At 44.7% G+C, this 16,291-nt stretch overlaps 1 protein-coding gene across 1 annotated transcript in view; it reads left to right on the forward strand.

Moving 5' to 3' along the window:
• NRXN3 (neurexin 3) overlaps window positions 1-16,291 on the forward strand; it is a 748,840-nt gene that overhangs the window by 276,460 nt on the left and 456,089 nt on the right. The window contains exon 10 of the mRNA XM_082275286.1: window positions 14,100-14,303. Within this exon, the coding sequence (XP_082131412.1) occupies window positions 14,100-14,303 (204 nt within the window). The remainder of the gene's footprint in view (window positions 1-14,099; window positions 14,304-16,291) is intronic.

Genomic DNA, 16,291 nt, shown 5'->3' on the forward strand with positions numbered 1-16,291 from the left:
CACTCAATCTACCACCCCTGAATCTGGGATCCCCAAAAATCTTCCATTCATTAGTCTGGTGTGATGTTGATCTTTGTTGCTTCAGTCATCTCCCACTTGACTTCATGAAGTTCTATGCAAAGGGCCCTATTTTCTTCCACTCTGGTTGGTTCCACTCTGTGTATTTATCTCTCTGCCAGCGGAGGGCGCTCTCCTCCTCTAATTTACATATAAAACCTTTTGTAATTAGAAAACCTCTTGAATTGGGGATTTCCTGTAATCCTGTGCTCTGGAAAAGCATGATTTATTGCACGTTTAACCCTTTATCTGCCAGCAGGGAGCAGAGCCTGCAACCAGCCTTAATCCAGGCGGCAGCGGCTCTACAGTGCGAGAGTTAATCAGAGTCGTGGGGCTCTCTGTGCACAAAGCAATTGAAAGATTAGAGATTTAAGAGCATAACCCCGTGCGCTTGTAATAATCTCAGAGGAGTTTATCCAGAGAATGAGAAACCTTTTCTAATCCGTCTCCACACATCGCCTGAGCGTCCCGGAGCCACCGTCTGCATTATCCTCACCGCACCGCCATTATGGCTATGTCAGTACACACTGCACCTTCCTGACCGTCATTTCATGCCCCAATAAATATTGTTCCCACATCTATGAGAGAGCCGGAGGGCTCTGCCATACCCAACTCTGGTCCTACCACCGAGTAAGGAAGCAAGCAAAGTGCAAAACCCAAAACAACCAATCATAAATCTGATATCCAGCAGAGTTCCGGAAAGTGGAGCCTGATTGGTTGTAATGGGGGAGGCAGCTTTACTGTGCTAAATGAATAATCCTGACGTGTTGTCTAAAGTGTGCATGTGATTGGGGTGGAGACATTAGAGTGCAAGCTCCTTTGGTGCGGTCTGATGCAATAGGCTCAGTGTTCTCTGTACAGCACTACAGTATATGTCAGAGCTATATAAATGTACAATAATTGTGTCTGACTGGGGTATAGACATTAGAATGCACGCTCCTTTGGTGCGGGCTGATGCAACAGGCTCAGTGTTCTCTGTACTACACTGCACTACAGTATATGTTTGAGAGCTATGTAAATGTATAATAATAATAATAATAATATGTGACTGTGGTGGGGTATTAGAGCGTTAGCTCCTCTGGTGCAGAAACTGAAGTGATCAGTTCTGTATTTGCTGTACAGCGCTGCAGTGTACAGCACTGCGGTATATGTCAGAGCTAAATAGATGTATAATAATAGTATGTGACTTTGGTGGGGATTTTAGAGCGTAAGCTCCTGTAGTGCAGGCTGATGCAACAGGCTCAGTGTTCTCTGTACAGCACTGCAGAATATGTCAGAGCTATATAAATGTATAATAATAGTATGTGACTGTGGTGGGATATTAGAGCATAAGCTCCTCTGGTGCAGAGACTGAAGTGATTGGTTCAGTATTTTCTGTACAGCACTGCAGTATATGTCAGAGCTATATAGATGTATAATAATAGTGTGTGACTTTGGTGGGGACATTAGAGTGTAAGCTCCTGTAGTGCAGGCTGATACAACAGGCTCAGTGTTCTCTGTACAGCACTGCAGAATATGTCAGCGCTATATAAATATATAATAATAGTATGTGACTGTGGTAGAGACTGAGTGTAAACTCCTCTAGTGCAGGCTGATGCAATAGGCTTAGCGTTCTCTGCACAGCGCTTCGGTATATGTCACAGCTATATAAATGTATAACAATAGTATGTGACTGTGGTGAGGACATTTGAGTGTACGCTCCTCTGGTCCAGAGACTGAAGTGATTGGTTCAGTGTTTTCTGTACAGCGCTGCAGAATATGTCAGAGCTATAGAAATGTATAATAATAGTATGTGACTTTGGTGGGGACATTAGAGTGTAAGCTCCTGTAGTGCATGCTGATGCAATAGGCTTAGCGTTCTCTTTACAGAACCACAGCTGCATGGAAACCCCCCTCCTAGAACCCCCTGCTGAATCACTGGGTGCCCTCTGCCCCCAATGGGAGGGTTGCACCAATCAACTATAATATAATCCATACAGGATTGCAATGCGTCCTGCACACGATCAGATAATCATACAAAAAAAATTGCTTTCGTATTGATCGCACGATAATCTGAACGGTAGTACACAGCTGTCGACAGCCGATCACGACATTTCGTCCAACAAAATCCAAACGGACAAACACGAAAACCTTTGTCGTACGATAGCCTAGCGAATGACAATCGTTTAATCAGTACAGTATGCTTTCGCTAAAAATTGATAGACAAAGACCACGCATGATCAGAAACACGAAAATAACCCGGAAAAAGCCTGGCTGCCATTGTTTTTGTTTTGCAATATCTGATACGTAGCTATGCAACCAGCAAGCTTTTCCAAAATCCTACGAAAAAAATCATACATTTAGTACACAGTGTTGAATTCGATACTAGTATCATGCAACAAAAAGCGAACGATAAGTCGCCCGATTATCTGATCTTGTGTAAGAGGCATAACCCTGCAATTAAATGCAAAAAAAACTTGCACCAGTGTTTACAAGCATCAAATAGAAAACAGAAAACGACAAACAAAACAAAACAAAAAGATAGAGGCCAGATACAGAAAGACTATGGCTATTCTTATCTCTTTCATCTTTCTGAATCCAAGGACGTCAGGACAGCAGATCCTGGCATCAGTGGATTCCATAGAGGTGACTACAGACAAAAATCATCTCATTTTTATATAAATGAAATTATTACAGGAAGGTTTTATAGCTAATGCATTTGTTCAAACCCGGGGATCTCGTGGCTTCTTAGGTGACTATCCATTTAGTCTCTAATCTAAGGAGTTGGGGGTCAATATTCCCCCCTCTCTTAGATGCAAGGACATGTTCGAGTGCAAAAAATTCCATTACCGATATCAGATAATCAGACAGGAGATAGAGAGCCATGAAGTAACATTGTTTATAAACATTGTTCAGAGAGAGATACAAAGAAACAATGTTACTTTATCCACTTAAGGACCGCCTTATAGCAAATATACAGCTACAGGCCGGCCATTCTGTCCACAATCACGTATATATATATATATATATATATATATATATATATATATATATATAATGTGATTCTGCACTTCTGCCTAGGGGGCAGGCACGTGCCCTGGCAGGTTTCTTCTGCTATGATTATTCACAGCAGATGCCAGGCAATGGATGTCTGCCAATACAGAACGGAGCTTTGTAAACAAGGCTGAGCTCCATTCTGACTGGGAAAGTGATGGATTTTGTGTTTCTGCGAAGCAGGGAATAAAATCCATCTTTCAGCTTAGTAAAAGCAGCACACAGTTTACACAAAAACACTGGTTAGGCACACATTTAACCCTTTGAGCACCCTAGATGTTTAACCCCCTTCAGCCAGTGTTATTCGTACAGTGACAATGCAGATTTTTAGCATTGATCGTTGTATTATTGTCACTGGTTCCCACAAAGTATCAAAAGTGTCAGTTAGTGTCCAATTATCTGCCACAATATGGCAGTCCTGCTATAAGTCGCTGATCGCCGCCGTTACAAATATAAAAATAAATAAGTACAAATTCCAGTATATATCCCATCGTTTGTAGACTGTATAACTTTTGCGCAAACCAATCAATATGCGCTTATTAGGATTTTTTTTTTTCACCAAAAATATGTAGCAGAATACATATCGGTCTTTTCAAAATGCGTTTTTTTATTTTATTTATTTATGAAGTTTTTTTTAACAATATATGTTTTGTTTTGTTTTGTTAATGTTATATATGGTTTGATATGATATTCTAATTCTGAAAGTTGCTACGCAAACAGATATAAAGGGATACTAGCACATTAGCATTGGGGAGTGCGGCACTATTTTTGAATACAATATTGCACATTGATACACATTTGGAGAGTGTGTATAGGTGCGAGCGATCCGCTTTGTAAGTTCTGTAGTCTTAAAGCACTCAATAGCACAACATAGCAGCATACAAGTACACCCATTTGTAATTGGATATTTTGGTATAAATGTAGTTTCTCTTTCTCGGTTGTAGGGGTCATAATATATAACCGATACACCTGGTTCTACGCTAATCTGGTACACAGTGAATAGGGGTCATTACCTTTACTGTGAAATGCACACCCGGTGAGGGGGAATTTAAAATTTGTGCGGCATAGATTGTGATCTGGGTTTGTGTAGCTTTCATGGATGCTGGTGTTATCGCTGTGTGTAAATGTTCTGGTGACATTTTCAGTGGGCCGGAGACAGGAACCCCCACTGCCGCCCCCCTCTCCTCCTTCCCCCGCACCGACTCATATCCCTGGGCTACAGCTAACATTTACTGTATCTTCTTCTACAAACACCCCCATGAAGTGTGCGTCTCCAGTGTGAGCTGTGTGTATAGTACTGTGTGAATAATTTTGTGTATGGTATATTACTATATTGGTGTGTGTATGTGTAGTACTGTGTGTGTGTAGTAATGTGTGTGTGTGTGTTTGTGTGTGTAGTAATGTGTTTGTTTGTGTGTGTGTGTGTGTGTGTGTGTATAGTAATGTGTGTGTGTGTGTGTGTGTGTCTAGTAATGTGTGTTTGTGTGTGTAGTAATGTGTGTATGTGTGTGTGTATAGTAATGTGTGTGTGTGCGTGCAGTACTGTGTGTGTGTGTGTGTGTGTGTATAGTAATGTGTGTGCGTGCGTGCAGTACTGTGTGTGTGTGTGTGTGTAGTAATGTTTGTGTGTGCAGTACTGTGTGTGTAGAAATGTGTGTGTGTAGAAATGTGTGTGTGTGTGTGTGTGTGTAGAAATGTGTGTGTGTGTGTGTGTGTGTGTGTGTGTGTATATATAGTAATGTGTGTGTGTGTGTCTATAGCAATGTGTGTGTGTGTCTGTGTAGTACTGTGTGTGTGTAGCAATGTGTGTGTGTGTGTGTGGTAATATGAGTATGTGTGTGTGTGGCAATGTGTGTGTGTGTGTATAGTACTGTGCATGTGTGTATAGTGCTGTGTAGAGTGTGTGTATTACTATATGTGTGTAGTTTTGTGTGTATAGTACTATTTCTGTATGTATATAGTATAGTGCCTATATAGTACTGTGTTTGTGTATAGTAAATATTTTGGTATAGTATTGTGTGTGTGCGTATGTGTGTATGGTACTGTGTGTATGTATGTATAGTATTGTGTATATAGTACTGTGTGTATGTGTCTATGTGTAGTACTGTGTGTGTGTGTGCATAGTATTGTGTGTGTGTGTGCATAGTATTATGTGTGTGCGTATGTGTGTATGGTACTGTATGTATGTATAGTATTGTGTATATAGTACTGTGTGTATGTATAGTATTGTGTATATAGTACTGTGTGTATGTGTGTGTGTAGCACTGTGTGTGTGTGTGCATAGTATTGTGTGTGTGCAGGGCTCGACAAATCCCAGGCACCAGGTCGCCATTGCGACTAGAACTGGGCTTGACAAATTTGCTTTGAATCTAGGAGCCAGGTTTTTTTTTTTTTTTTTTTTTTCCTTTTCTGGCTGTTGGGCATTAAACTTCCGGCCCACACACCCAGGGCCATCTTAGTGGCATCATGGGACCCCCTGGGCAAAGTAATGCACTGAATCCCCTATAAGCTTGTCATCATTTATGCACCTACTCTCAAGAATTAAACCCACTACTACTGAACACAACCCATTCAAATAAAAGGATCCGTACTTCAGCATTATTGGTGACAAATCGCCTCCTCACTGACTGTCAATTGTGTCTGAAAATAAATCTGTGTGTGGATTGCTTTTCAGAGGAGTGGCAGTCTTTTTCAGAGACTCAGAGCAGCAGAGGGGACATTAGTGCAATTGTCAAGGGGAGAGGTAGTGTGTAAATTCACCAATTTCCCAGCCTTTAGTGTGCATGTACTATAATTTGTCACCTGTCCTGCACACCTTCACATACACACAGAAGGTGTATGTGTGTGTGTGTGTGTGCATCGGTGGGTGGAGTATTGGAGGGGGGGGGGAAACACACACACACACACAAAAAAGAAAAAAAACAAAAAAAATATCAGTCAGTCTTAAATGTAGTCAGCAGGATGGACAATAAAATCCAGACTGATCTATAATCAGAAATGACACTTTTCTTCATATGTCAGAAGGCAGCATTAGCCATATAGTCCCAGGTATCTATGAAGGGTTATCCAGATATACAAGCAGGCACAAATGCCATTCATACCAGAAGCAAAAGGCTGCAGATGTTAAGCTGTAAAAAGTTAATAATTTAGGTAAGCAGCACCTAAATGAAGCAGAGTAGATGTGCACAGTCCTCCCCTAGCATCCAAGGAGAGGGTTAACTGCAAGAGAGTCTGTTGCAGATAACAGAGGTATAGGAGAAACAAAACTGTAGCACAGATAAGAGGCATGAGGTTTGCAAGGAGAGACAGATTGTAAGGATCAGTATCTTACTCTCACCCCCTCCAGGATATATGTAGCTACTGTATTTCTGCCTCTGCTCTCTGCTGAAGCCACAATCTGACTGGCCCTGGTGCAGGGGCAGACTGGCAACTTTCGGCCCAGGGGGCAAGTACAAACCAGAGGCCCATGGTGCAGCAACTCGGCCCCCCTCCCACTCTCCCTCTTCCTGTCCTCTACCTGACCCCCATTCCAAGCTGAAGCCCTGCTCCGGATACTCTCTACTTACCGGGTGAATCTGGGTTCCCGACCTGGCCAGCAGGGGGTGTTTAGGGGGAGCTGGAACAGCTTGGTCAGAGCTGGCCGGGGGTGAAGAGTCTCCAGTTGGGCATGGAACCGGCCTCTGCTCAGAAACAGTTTACACCATCCATGCTGGGGGGGGGGGGGGGGGGAGACCTGCGTTCTGTCCTTGTCTTCAACCCGCACCCAGTAGGTCAGTAAGAGGGACTTTTTACTTCTCTTCACCAGGAATCCTTTAGGCATGTCTGTGGCAGAAGCAGTGCAGCCTTTTTACGGGTCATCAGAGCGGCCCAGGGGGCAATTGCCTCCCTGCCCCCTGGCCCAGTCCTCCCCTGCCCTGGTGGCTCCATGTGCACCTGGGATCACAACACAGGAGGAGGAGCTGACCAGGAGGGGGGGGGGTAGAAGGAGAAGCTGACCAGCTCTGTCTCCTCTACCGTCTGTGTGGAGGGGAGGGGGAGGGGGGGAGCTATCAGCGCACGCTCTAGGCTGCATAAGAGAGACACTCTCAGAACGCTACAGCCTGCAACCCCGGCAGTGAATGGGCTGAAAAGCCCAGGCGCCAGTACGCAATTTCTAGTCACCATGGCGACCTGGCACCTGAAGTTTTTCGAGCCCTGGACTAGAAACTGCATCCCGACACCTTGGCTTTTGGCAGCCTATTCTCAAGGCATAGAAAATTTATATTGCCCGATACCCCGGACATGCAGTTTCAGGTGCCGGTGTTCCGTGAGAATTACCTACCCTGTGAGAATTACCTACCCCTCGTCACTTCCGGCCAGAAGCATCTGAGCAGCGCAGCAGTGCGCATGCTCAGAGCGCCGGATACCTAATGGCAGAACAGAGGAGCTTACTAGTGCGCATGCGCACTAGTATAAAACGATCACGGTGTACCGTGAAAAAAACCTACCGGCGCGGCACTTACCTAAAACAGCTGTGCTGACATACGAGTCATCCCCGCTCCTGTCCCGGTCACTTCCCTGCTCTCGGCAAGTAAATATAAAAGCGGCTTTCGGCTCAGTGATTTATGTTTTCATACAGCCGCCGCCGCTTTTATATTTACTATCCAAGAGCAGGGAAGTGACCGGGACAGGAGCGGAGATCACTCGTATTTCAGCACAGCTGTTTTAATGTACCCGCTGCATTACATACAGTGCGGAGTACCGGAAGTGACGAGGGGTAGGTTTTTCTCACGGGTAGGTAATTCTCACGGAACACCGGACAGCTGGTTGCCGGCCGTGCGGTTGGCTAGTTCTGAGAGGGTGTCTATTGATGTCCTCCCAGAACCTTACCCATGAGGACAAGCCCAGGCGCCAGGACGCAATTTCTAGTCGCCGTGGCGACCTGGCGCCTGGAGTCTTTCGAGCCCTGGACTAGAAATTTGCATTCTAGCACCTTGGCTTTTTGCAGCCCTTTCTCAGGCGTAGAAAATTTCTATTGCAGATGTCCCAGACATGCAGTTCCAGGTGCCGGACAGCTAGTTGCCGGCCGTGCGGTGGGCTAGTTCTGAGAGGGTGTCTATTGATGTCCTATCAGAACCCCCCCCCGCCAATGGGGACAAGCCCAGGCACCAGGACGCAATTTCTAGTCACCATGGCGTCCTGGCACCTGGGGTTTGTCAAGCCCTGGACTAGAAATTGCATCCTAGCACCTTGGCTTTTGGCAGCCTATTCTCAGGCATAGAAAATTTATATTTTCCGATGCCCCGGACATGCAGTTCCAGGTGCCGGACAGCTGGTTGCCGGCCGTGCCGTCGCCTAGTTCTGGGAGGGCACCTATTGATGTCCTCCCTAAACTCCACCCTCGGGGAGAGCATCGGGCACACTCTGTGATCTCGGTGTCCTTCAAGAACTGCTGATCACAATTTGAGGTAAAGGGCTAATCACAGTAGCCCTTTACCATGTGATCAGCTGTGGCCATTCACAGCTGATCACATTGTAAACAGACTTGCTGTTTAATGACAGTACTTTCTGCACGGGCTGTCACAACGTGAGGAAAGGAGAGCCATTAACCAGCAATTCTGAAAAGCACATTTACACTAATAATCAGTGCCTCTTCATCAGTGCAGCTTATCAGTGCCACCCATCAGTGCCCATCCATGATGCCTATCAGTGCCCTTCACATCAGTGAAGAAGAAAAATTACTTTTTTTGCAAAAATTTCTAACTAAAACTAAGAAAATGTTTTTTTGGGTTTTTTTTTCAATGTTTTTGGTCTTTTTTTGTTTTAGAAAGGGGTATAGTGCTGTGTGTGTGTGTGTGTATAGTGTTTGCAGGGCTTTGTGTACAGTGAGGGAAAAAAGTATTTGATCCCTGCTGATTTTGTATGTTTGGCCACTGACGAAGAAATGATCAGTCTATAATTTTAATGGTCGGTTTATTTTAACAGTGAGAGACAGAAGAACAACAAAAATATCCAGAAAAACGCACTTAAAAAGTTATAAATGAATTTGCATTCTAATAAATGAAATACGTTTTTGACCCCTTTGCAAAACATGACTTAGTACTTGGTGGCCAAACCCTTGTTGGCAATCAGAGGTCAGGAGGGATTTTGTCCCACTCATCTATGCAGATCCTCTCCAAGTCATTAAGGTTTCAGGGCTGGTGTTCGATAAGTCAAACCTTCAGCTCCCTCCACATATTTTCTATGGAATTAAGGTCTAGAGACTGGCTAGGCCAATCCAGGACCTTAATGTGCTTCTTCTTGAGCTGTTCATTTTTTGCCTTAGCTGTGTGTTTTGGGTCATTGTCATGCTTAAATACCCATCCACGAACCCATTTTCAATGTCCTGGCTGAGGGAAGGAGGTTCCCACCCAAGATTTGACGGTACGTGGCCCCGTCCATCATCTCTTTTTCTGCTAAGGGGACAGGACAACTTCACCACATCAAACACCCGCAAAGCATAATGTTTCCACCTCCATGTTTGTGGTGGGGATGGTGTTCTTGGAGACATAGGCAGCATTCACCCAAACAAGGTGAGTCGACTTAATGCCAAAGAGCTCGATTTTGGTCTCATCTGACCACAACACTTTCACCCAATTCTCCTCTGAATCATTCAGATGTTCATTAGCAAACTTCAGACGGGCCTACACATGTGCTTTCTTAAGCAGGGGGACTTTGAGGGTGATGCAGGATTTCAGTCCTTCACAGCGTAGTGTGTTACCAATTGTTTGCTTGGTGACTATGGTCCCGGCTGCCTTGAGATCATTGACAAGATCTGGGCTGGATCCTCACCATTCTCATGAACCTTGAAACTCCACAAGGTGAGATGTTGCATACTGAGAGAGAATGACAGTTATTTTGTGTTTCTTCCATTTGCGAATAATCGCACCAACTATTGTCACCCTCTCACCAAGCTGCTTGGCGATGGTTTTGTAGCCCATTCCAGCCTTGTGTAAGTCTACAATCTTGTCCCTGACATCCTTGGACAGATCTTTGGTCTTGGCCATGGTGGAGAGATTGGAATCTGATTGATTGATTTCTTCTGTGGACAGGTTTCTTTTATACATTTAACAAGCTGAGATTAGGAGCACTCCCCTTAAGAGTCGGTTCACACTAATCCGACTCAAAGTCGACCCGACTTCGGGCGACTTTGAAATCGCCCATGCAGCGCGACTTCAGCACAGCTTGCAAACGACTTCTCATAATAGAAGTCAATGCAAGTCGCTCCGACTTTGCCAAAAAATAGTGCAGGAACCTTTTTTCTAAGTCGAAGTGACTTGAGTCGCTCTGATTAGAACTGTTCCATTGCACAGCATTGGAAGCTATCGCCTGACAAGTCGGATTAGTGTGAACCGACACTTAGGAGAGTGCTCCTTATCTCAGCTTGTTACCTGTATAGAAGACACCAGGGAGCAATAAATTCTGCTGATTGATAAGGGATCAAATACTTATTTCACTCATTAAAATGCAAATCAATTTATAACTTTTTTGAAATGCGTTTTTTCTAAAAAGTTTTTGTTATTCTGTGTCTCACTGGTAAAATAAACCTACCATTAAAATTATAGACGGATCATTTCTTTGTCAGTGGGCAAACGTACAAAATCAGCAGGGGATCAAATACTTTTTTCCCTCACTGTAGTACCATGTGGGTCTAGTACTTGGTAAAGGTAGGTGTGTACGGAATTTTACCATGGATTAGCGTAACACACGGCACTCCATTGCATCTGCCCTAACACAACGCACAAAGTACACTCTAATGTGTGTGAGCTGCTACATGACAAGGGCCTAAAAGATATTCTTGCTGGTCACAATTCCCACCATGGGCTTCATCTAAAGTCTGTGTGACAATCCCCAACAATTGCTATGGGGTGCCTTGAATGGCAGCCAACCATGTGTGCTCCATCTGGACCATAGCGAAGGTGGGAAATCAGACAGAGGTTTGTGATTGGTTCCTACCGGCTCCATTGGTCGCAGGTAGAGAGAATGCGGAGCCCGCAAGAGGTGGCAGACATACTCCAGGTTGATGTAACCTAATATTTGAGTTTACAGATAATCTGACTCTATCAGATAAAGCGTGTACTGGATTTCTCTCTCCGTCAGAGGAGGCTGACTGGCAGGATGACACGAGGAGAGCGATGTTGGTAATAGGCAGAGAGGTGTCAGGAGAATGACATCATCATATTAAAGGATCGCTCTTCCTCCCATGCAATGACCTTCATGGCTAATCTAAAGGATAGAGCTCTCTGTGTGTATTACCATGTCTGACCACCAGGGGCTGCTGTGTGACACTGATTTATATTTAAACTCCATATGATACATCAGTTTGGTAGTGTTCCCTTTCCTAGAAATTAATATTTGTAAGTAGCGCAAAAGTGTTTTTTCAAAGTTTGAAATGTCTTTGTTTATTTTATATTGATTGGATATTAGGGTAGTGGAAATCCATTTACACACACAAGTTTGCATGTGCTTTGCCTCATATACTAAGTGCTAGTTCACATATATGTGATGCGAGGACCCTGCGAATCCACTGCGGGTTCCCACATTGCATTCAGCTCGCAGGCAGTTCCCACTGCCATATGCGAATCGCTGGGGGTGTTAATACAAAGTTAACGACACCCCCAGATCAGTTCGCATATCGCAGTGTGAACTGTCAGTTCAGACATGAATCGGATCGCATAGGTGTGAACACCCATGCGATCCGATTCTGGTGCGGACCCAAAAAAGGGTCCTGTGTGAGTTGTGTCCGAATAAGATGTAAATTCAGCCATACAATCTGTATGGCTGCACCATGGGCCTCTGGTTTGTACTTACCCCCTGGGCCGAAAGTTGCCAGTCTGCCCCTGAAGCAGTCTGAGCTAACTACAGCCCAGCCAAAAACCTAATTGAGATTGTAACCCTTTTTTAGGACAAGGGAGTTACACCAGTGAGCGGTACTTTTCATATGACTTCATACAAAGCCATTTTAGACAATTGTCTTCCAGGCTTGGGGTAACAGTTTCCGAAGGACCCTTTTTCTGTACCAGCATAACTGTGCTGAGCTTGAATATGGAAAAGCTCCTTGGTATCATTCAGCAGCTGCTCAGTCTTGCAACCAGTGTTCTGACCCCTCCCCCCCCCCCCCCCCCCCCCGACGCATGATTATTAGAATGTGCATAATCCAGAGACAGCCTGGAATCTAGTATTTTCACAACGAGATTAACAATAGCAACATGTGTTTTTTACCTTTCAGCATAACTCTCTCCTGTCGCCCAATGCTCCTCCTCCATCATGGTATTTTTAACCATCAGCACTGCTTTTTGTTTTGGTTCGCTGTGAGATCAGGACACCATGGTAATGCCCCCTAAGGGGGCGTGTCCATGACAATCTGCCACACACTGTATTCATCTCCAGGGTGAGGTAAATGAAAGCCAGGTTTAAGCTCAACCTCTACGATTAAGCCCAGTATGGGTGAAACATGTCAGAGGGGCATGACCAATGGGCGGGGATTTGAGTTGAAGCCTGTCTTTTATTTACCTTATACTGGAGTTCAATACAGTGGTATATGAATGCTATGTTATATCTTGGAGAAAGATGTGCTCTATCTTTTCCAGCACATGAATATAGAGTGTAAACTTGGTTGGGCTTAGAACGTTCTGTTATAGTATTCATGACAGTCTGCACTCACAGGATGTCCTCAGTCTTCAGCTCAGCATCGTATAACCCAGAAGATTGAGGACATCTGGTGTTTGAATTGAATTATTACATGGGACTGGTTGGGCACTGGAGAGGTGGATAGTATTACAGCCAGTAAGGCTTTCAGATATTCAGCAGAAGTACACCAAGACCCCTCAGATGTACCTCAAGTGGTTAAGTCTGATCAATTGATTATGTTGTGTTCTTGTAGATCAGGGATCTCCAAACTTTCTAAACAAAGGGCCAGTTTACCATCCTCCAGACTTTAGCAGGGCCGGATTGTGACCAGTGGGAGTAGATAATGCTTTAGGCTTGGTGGTCAGTGAAAATAAAAACATTACACAGCACCCATGTGGTTATGAGGGGGAGAAATAGTGCCACAGCATTGATATTAATGGGAGTAATAGTGCCCCATTATTGGTGACAGTGGGAGATATAGTGCCCCATTGTTGGTGTCAGTGAGAGGAATAGTTACATAGTAGGTGAGGTTGAATAAAGACAACAGTCCATCCAGTTCAACCTGTGTAGGAGATGTTCAAGTCTCAGCGAGCCTATGGGCTAATAGTGTCTGATCATTGGTGTAAGTGGGAGAAATAGTGCCCCAGCGTTGGTGTCAGTGGTAGGAATAGTGCCCCATCATTGGTACTAGAGGGAGGAATAGTGCCCCATTGTTGGTGTCAATGGGAGAAATAGTGCCCCATTGTTGGTGTCAGTAGAAGAAATAGTGTCCCATCATTGGTGTCAGTGGGAGGAATAGTGTCCCATCATTGGTGTCAGTGGGAGAAATAGTGTCCCATCATTGGTGTCAGTAGGAGAAATAGTGTCCCATCATTGGTGCCAGTAGGAGAAATAGTATCCCATCATTGGTGTCAGTGGGAGGAATAGTGTCCCATCATTGGTGTCAGTGGGAGGAATAGTGTCCCATCATTGGTGTCAGTGGGAGGAATAGTGCCCCATCATTGGTGTCAGTGGGAGGAATAGTGCCCCATCATGTTACTAAAACGAATAGTGGCCTATCAATGGTGTCAGAGGAAGAATTTATGTTCCATCATATGTGTCAGTGGGAGGAATGATACCCAATGGTTAGTGTCAGAGGGAGCAATAGTGCCTTGTATCAGTGGGAAGAATAGTGTCCCAAGGGCCGTATAAAGGCAAGCAATTGGCCACAGTTTGGAGACAACTGATATAGATGGTCCAGCTGTGTTCAGTAACTGTTCATCCCTGGTATGTTGGTGGAGCAGAAGAGAAATGTTGGGTTGTTGAAGGATCCAGATCTAGTATGAACTTTACATCTCCTTTGTCTCTTTTTTCTTCTCCAGAGGCCTCCGTCCTCAGTTATGATGGCAGCATGTACATGAAGATTGTCATGCCAGTGGTGATGCACACAGAAGCTGAAGATGTTTCCTTCCGTTTCAAGTCTCAGCGAGCCTACGGGCTACTGGTGGCCACAACATCTCGGGAGTCAGCTGACACGCTGCGGCTGGAGCTGGATGGAGGGAAAGTTAAGCTAACGGTTAACTTAGGTATCGTATGATCCTTCCTCTCTGTGGGCGGGCAGGGCATCCATGTCTTTCTGTTTGCTCCCTTTGGCCGCACTAATGTCTGTTGTTTTATTGCTGCATGTTCCTCTTCACCCACAAACTGCTGAGGTTTCTGGGAAGTTGTCTCATTTTTCTCCACCACTCTGCCATACATCCAACAATGCTCTGGCAGCGTTTCCAATGCTGCCAGGGCTAAAATGGAATTGAAACGATGTCCTCCCTATACTGTACCCCATTTCACCCAATGGCTCCTTCTGATAAAGTCGTACAATGGTGGACATTTAAAGCCATTGTCAAATCTTTGGCAGTGGCTGAAAATTGCTGCCTTGTCTGTTTAGAATTTTGGGAGCGGGGTCGTTAAGAAAATGGTGTTGGGAGAATTCCTGATTTTATCACTCCTTCATCTCCTTACTTCTTCTAATACAATTTCTTCCCATTTATCATGTTTTTCACTTCATTGCCACCCTTGTCCTTTTCCCCACCCAACACAGTCTGCAGGGTCTCTGTAGTCTCTCTAAAAGAGCATTATGGACAATTGTCATAAGGTCGCTCAATAGTGGCCCTTACAAAATTGGGTCCTTTTGATTATTAGACATGGTGATGCTGGAAATAAATTGGAGACAGTGTTGGGTCGCCTCTGTCTTTTTCGCCTCAAGTGCTTTTCGTGTCGTGTCAATGTTTGTGCTGGCCGTACTTCTGTCCCTCTGTGTTTTTTTTTTTTTTTTAAGTTGATTAATCTTGTTCCATCCGTCATGTTATTTCAAAAGATGGCACTCACTACCCTTCAAAGGCCTGAAGCCTGCGGCCCGTACAGCAAACAGCCTTGAGAACAGAGCGTGTTGAGCAGCTTTTAGGGGTGTACAAAAAGTCCTGCCACCATCCAGCACCCAACACAAGTCTTCATATGGAGCTTGCACCTAGGATGGATAGTCAGAACCTCTCCACTTTCTCTGTCCACCCAACTGTGTGCACCCAACGGTCTCCTATAGACTGCTGCAAGGTCGCTTTTCACTCTGCCACAATGCTGTTGTCTATAGGAAGAACCAGCCACAGACATTTTTGTTGGAGAGCCATCATTTTTTCTTTATTTTGTTCCTACGTTCCTTTAATTTTTGTCTCCTTCTTCTTTCCCCATCCTTTCCCCTTTTTTTTTTTACCTCTCTCATTTCTTTCTTTCCATATCCCAACCCTAACCTTATCAACCCTAAAGTCAGAGATTCTGACCTTGCATCTCATGGATGCTCCTTTTTTTTTTTTTTGGTTTCAGGCCCCATTGCCCCACCTTTTTGTGTTTAATGCCCTTTAAGTCCCATGTCCCTGCTATTTGCTGGTCTCACCGGTTCTCTGAGGCTGTTTGCTCCCACTTTTCTGTTGCGGTTGACGACACATAGCAAACCAAATCGCACGAAACAGCTCAGAGCCACAATATTCCATCAGGAATAGCCGTGTTCCCCAAACCTTTGGCAGCCCACTGTTGGAGATAGAAATAGTCTTTGTTGGTTCTCTAGGGAAGGTATACTGTAGGGATATCCTATAGGAAGGTATAGGGATATCCTAAAGGAAGGAGCTTTGTATTGAAGGAGCTCTCGAAGGTGCAGAAATCCTACATGTGTCACATTACACTGGAGGTACCCTCAATGCCGCTTTCCTCTGGCTCCCTTCAGATGTAAATGGTTAAATTGAATTCTGATCAGCATGAAACGATTTGGTTGTAATTATTCCCAAGTGAGGAGAATTATCTCAGACAGGTGGAGGGAGCGACATAACATCCACGATTCAGATGTTCCCTCCGGAGAGCTCCCATTAGGAGGTAGCAGACTGTCAGGAAGGGACACAGCCGAGCCTTGTAGGACCAAACGCAGTGCAGCAGGAGACCCTAATCCCTCCATAACCTTGAAAAGTCCCCCCCTGAAGGTGACTGGGGGTTCTGGAGCAATGTGTTCGTGCGGTTTGCTGTTTGTACGTGGCCA

The sequence above is a fragment of the Pelophylax lessonae genome (assembly GCF_965119305.1).
Source record: "Pelophylax lessonae genome assembly, chromosome: 13".
NCBI lineage: Eukaryota > Metazoa > Chordata > Amphibia > Anura > Ranidae > Pelophylax > Pelophylax lessonae.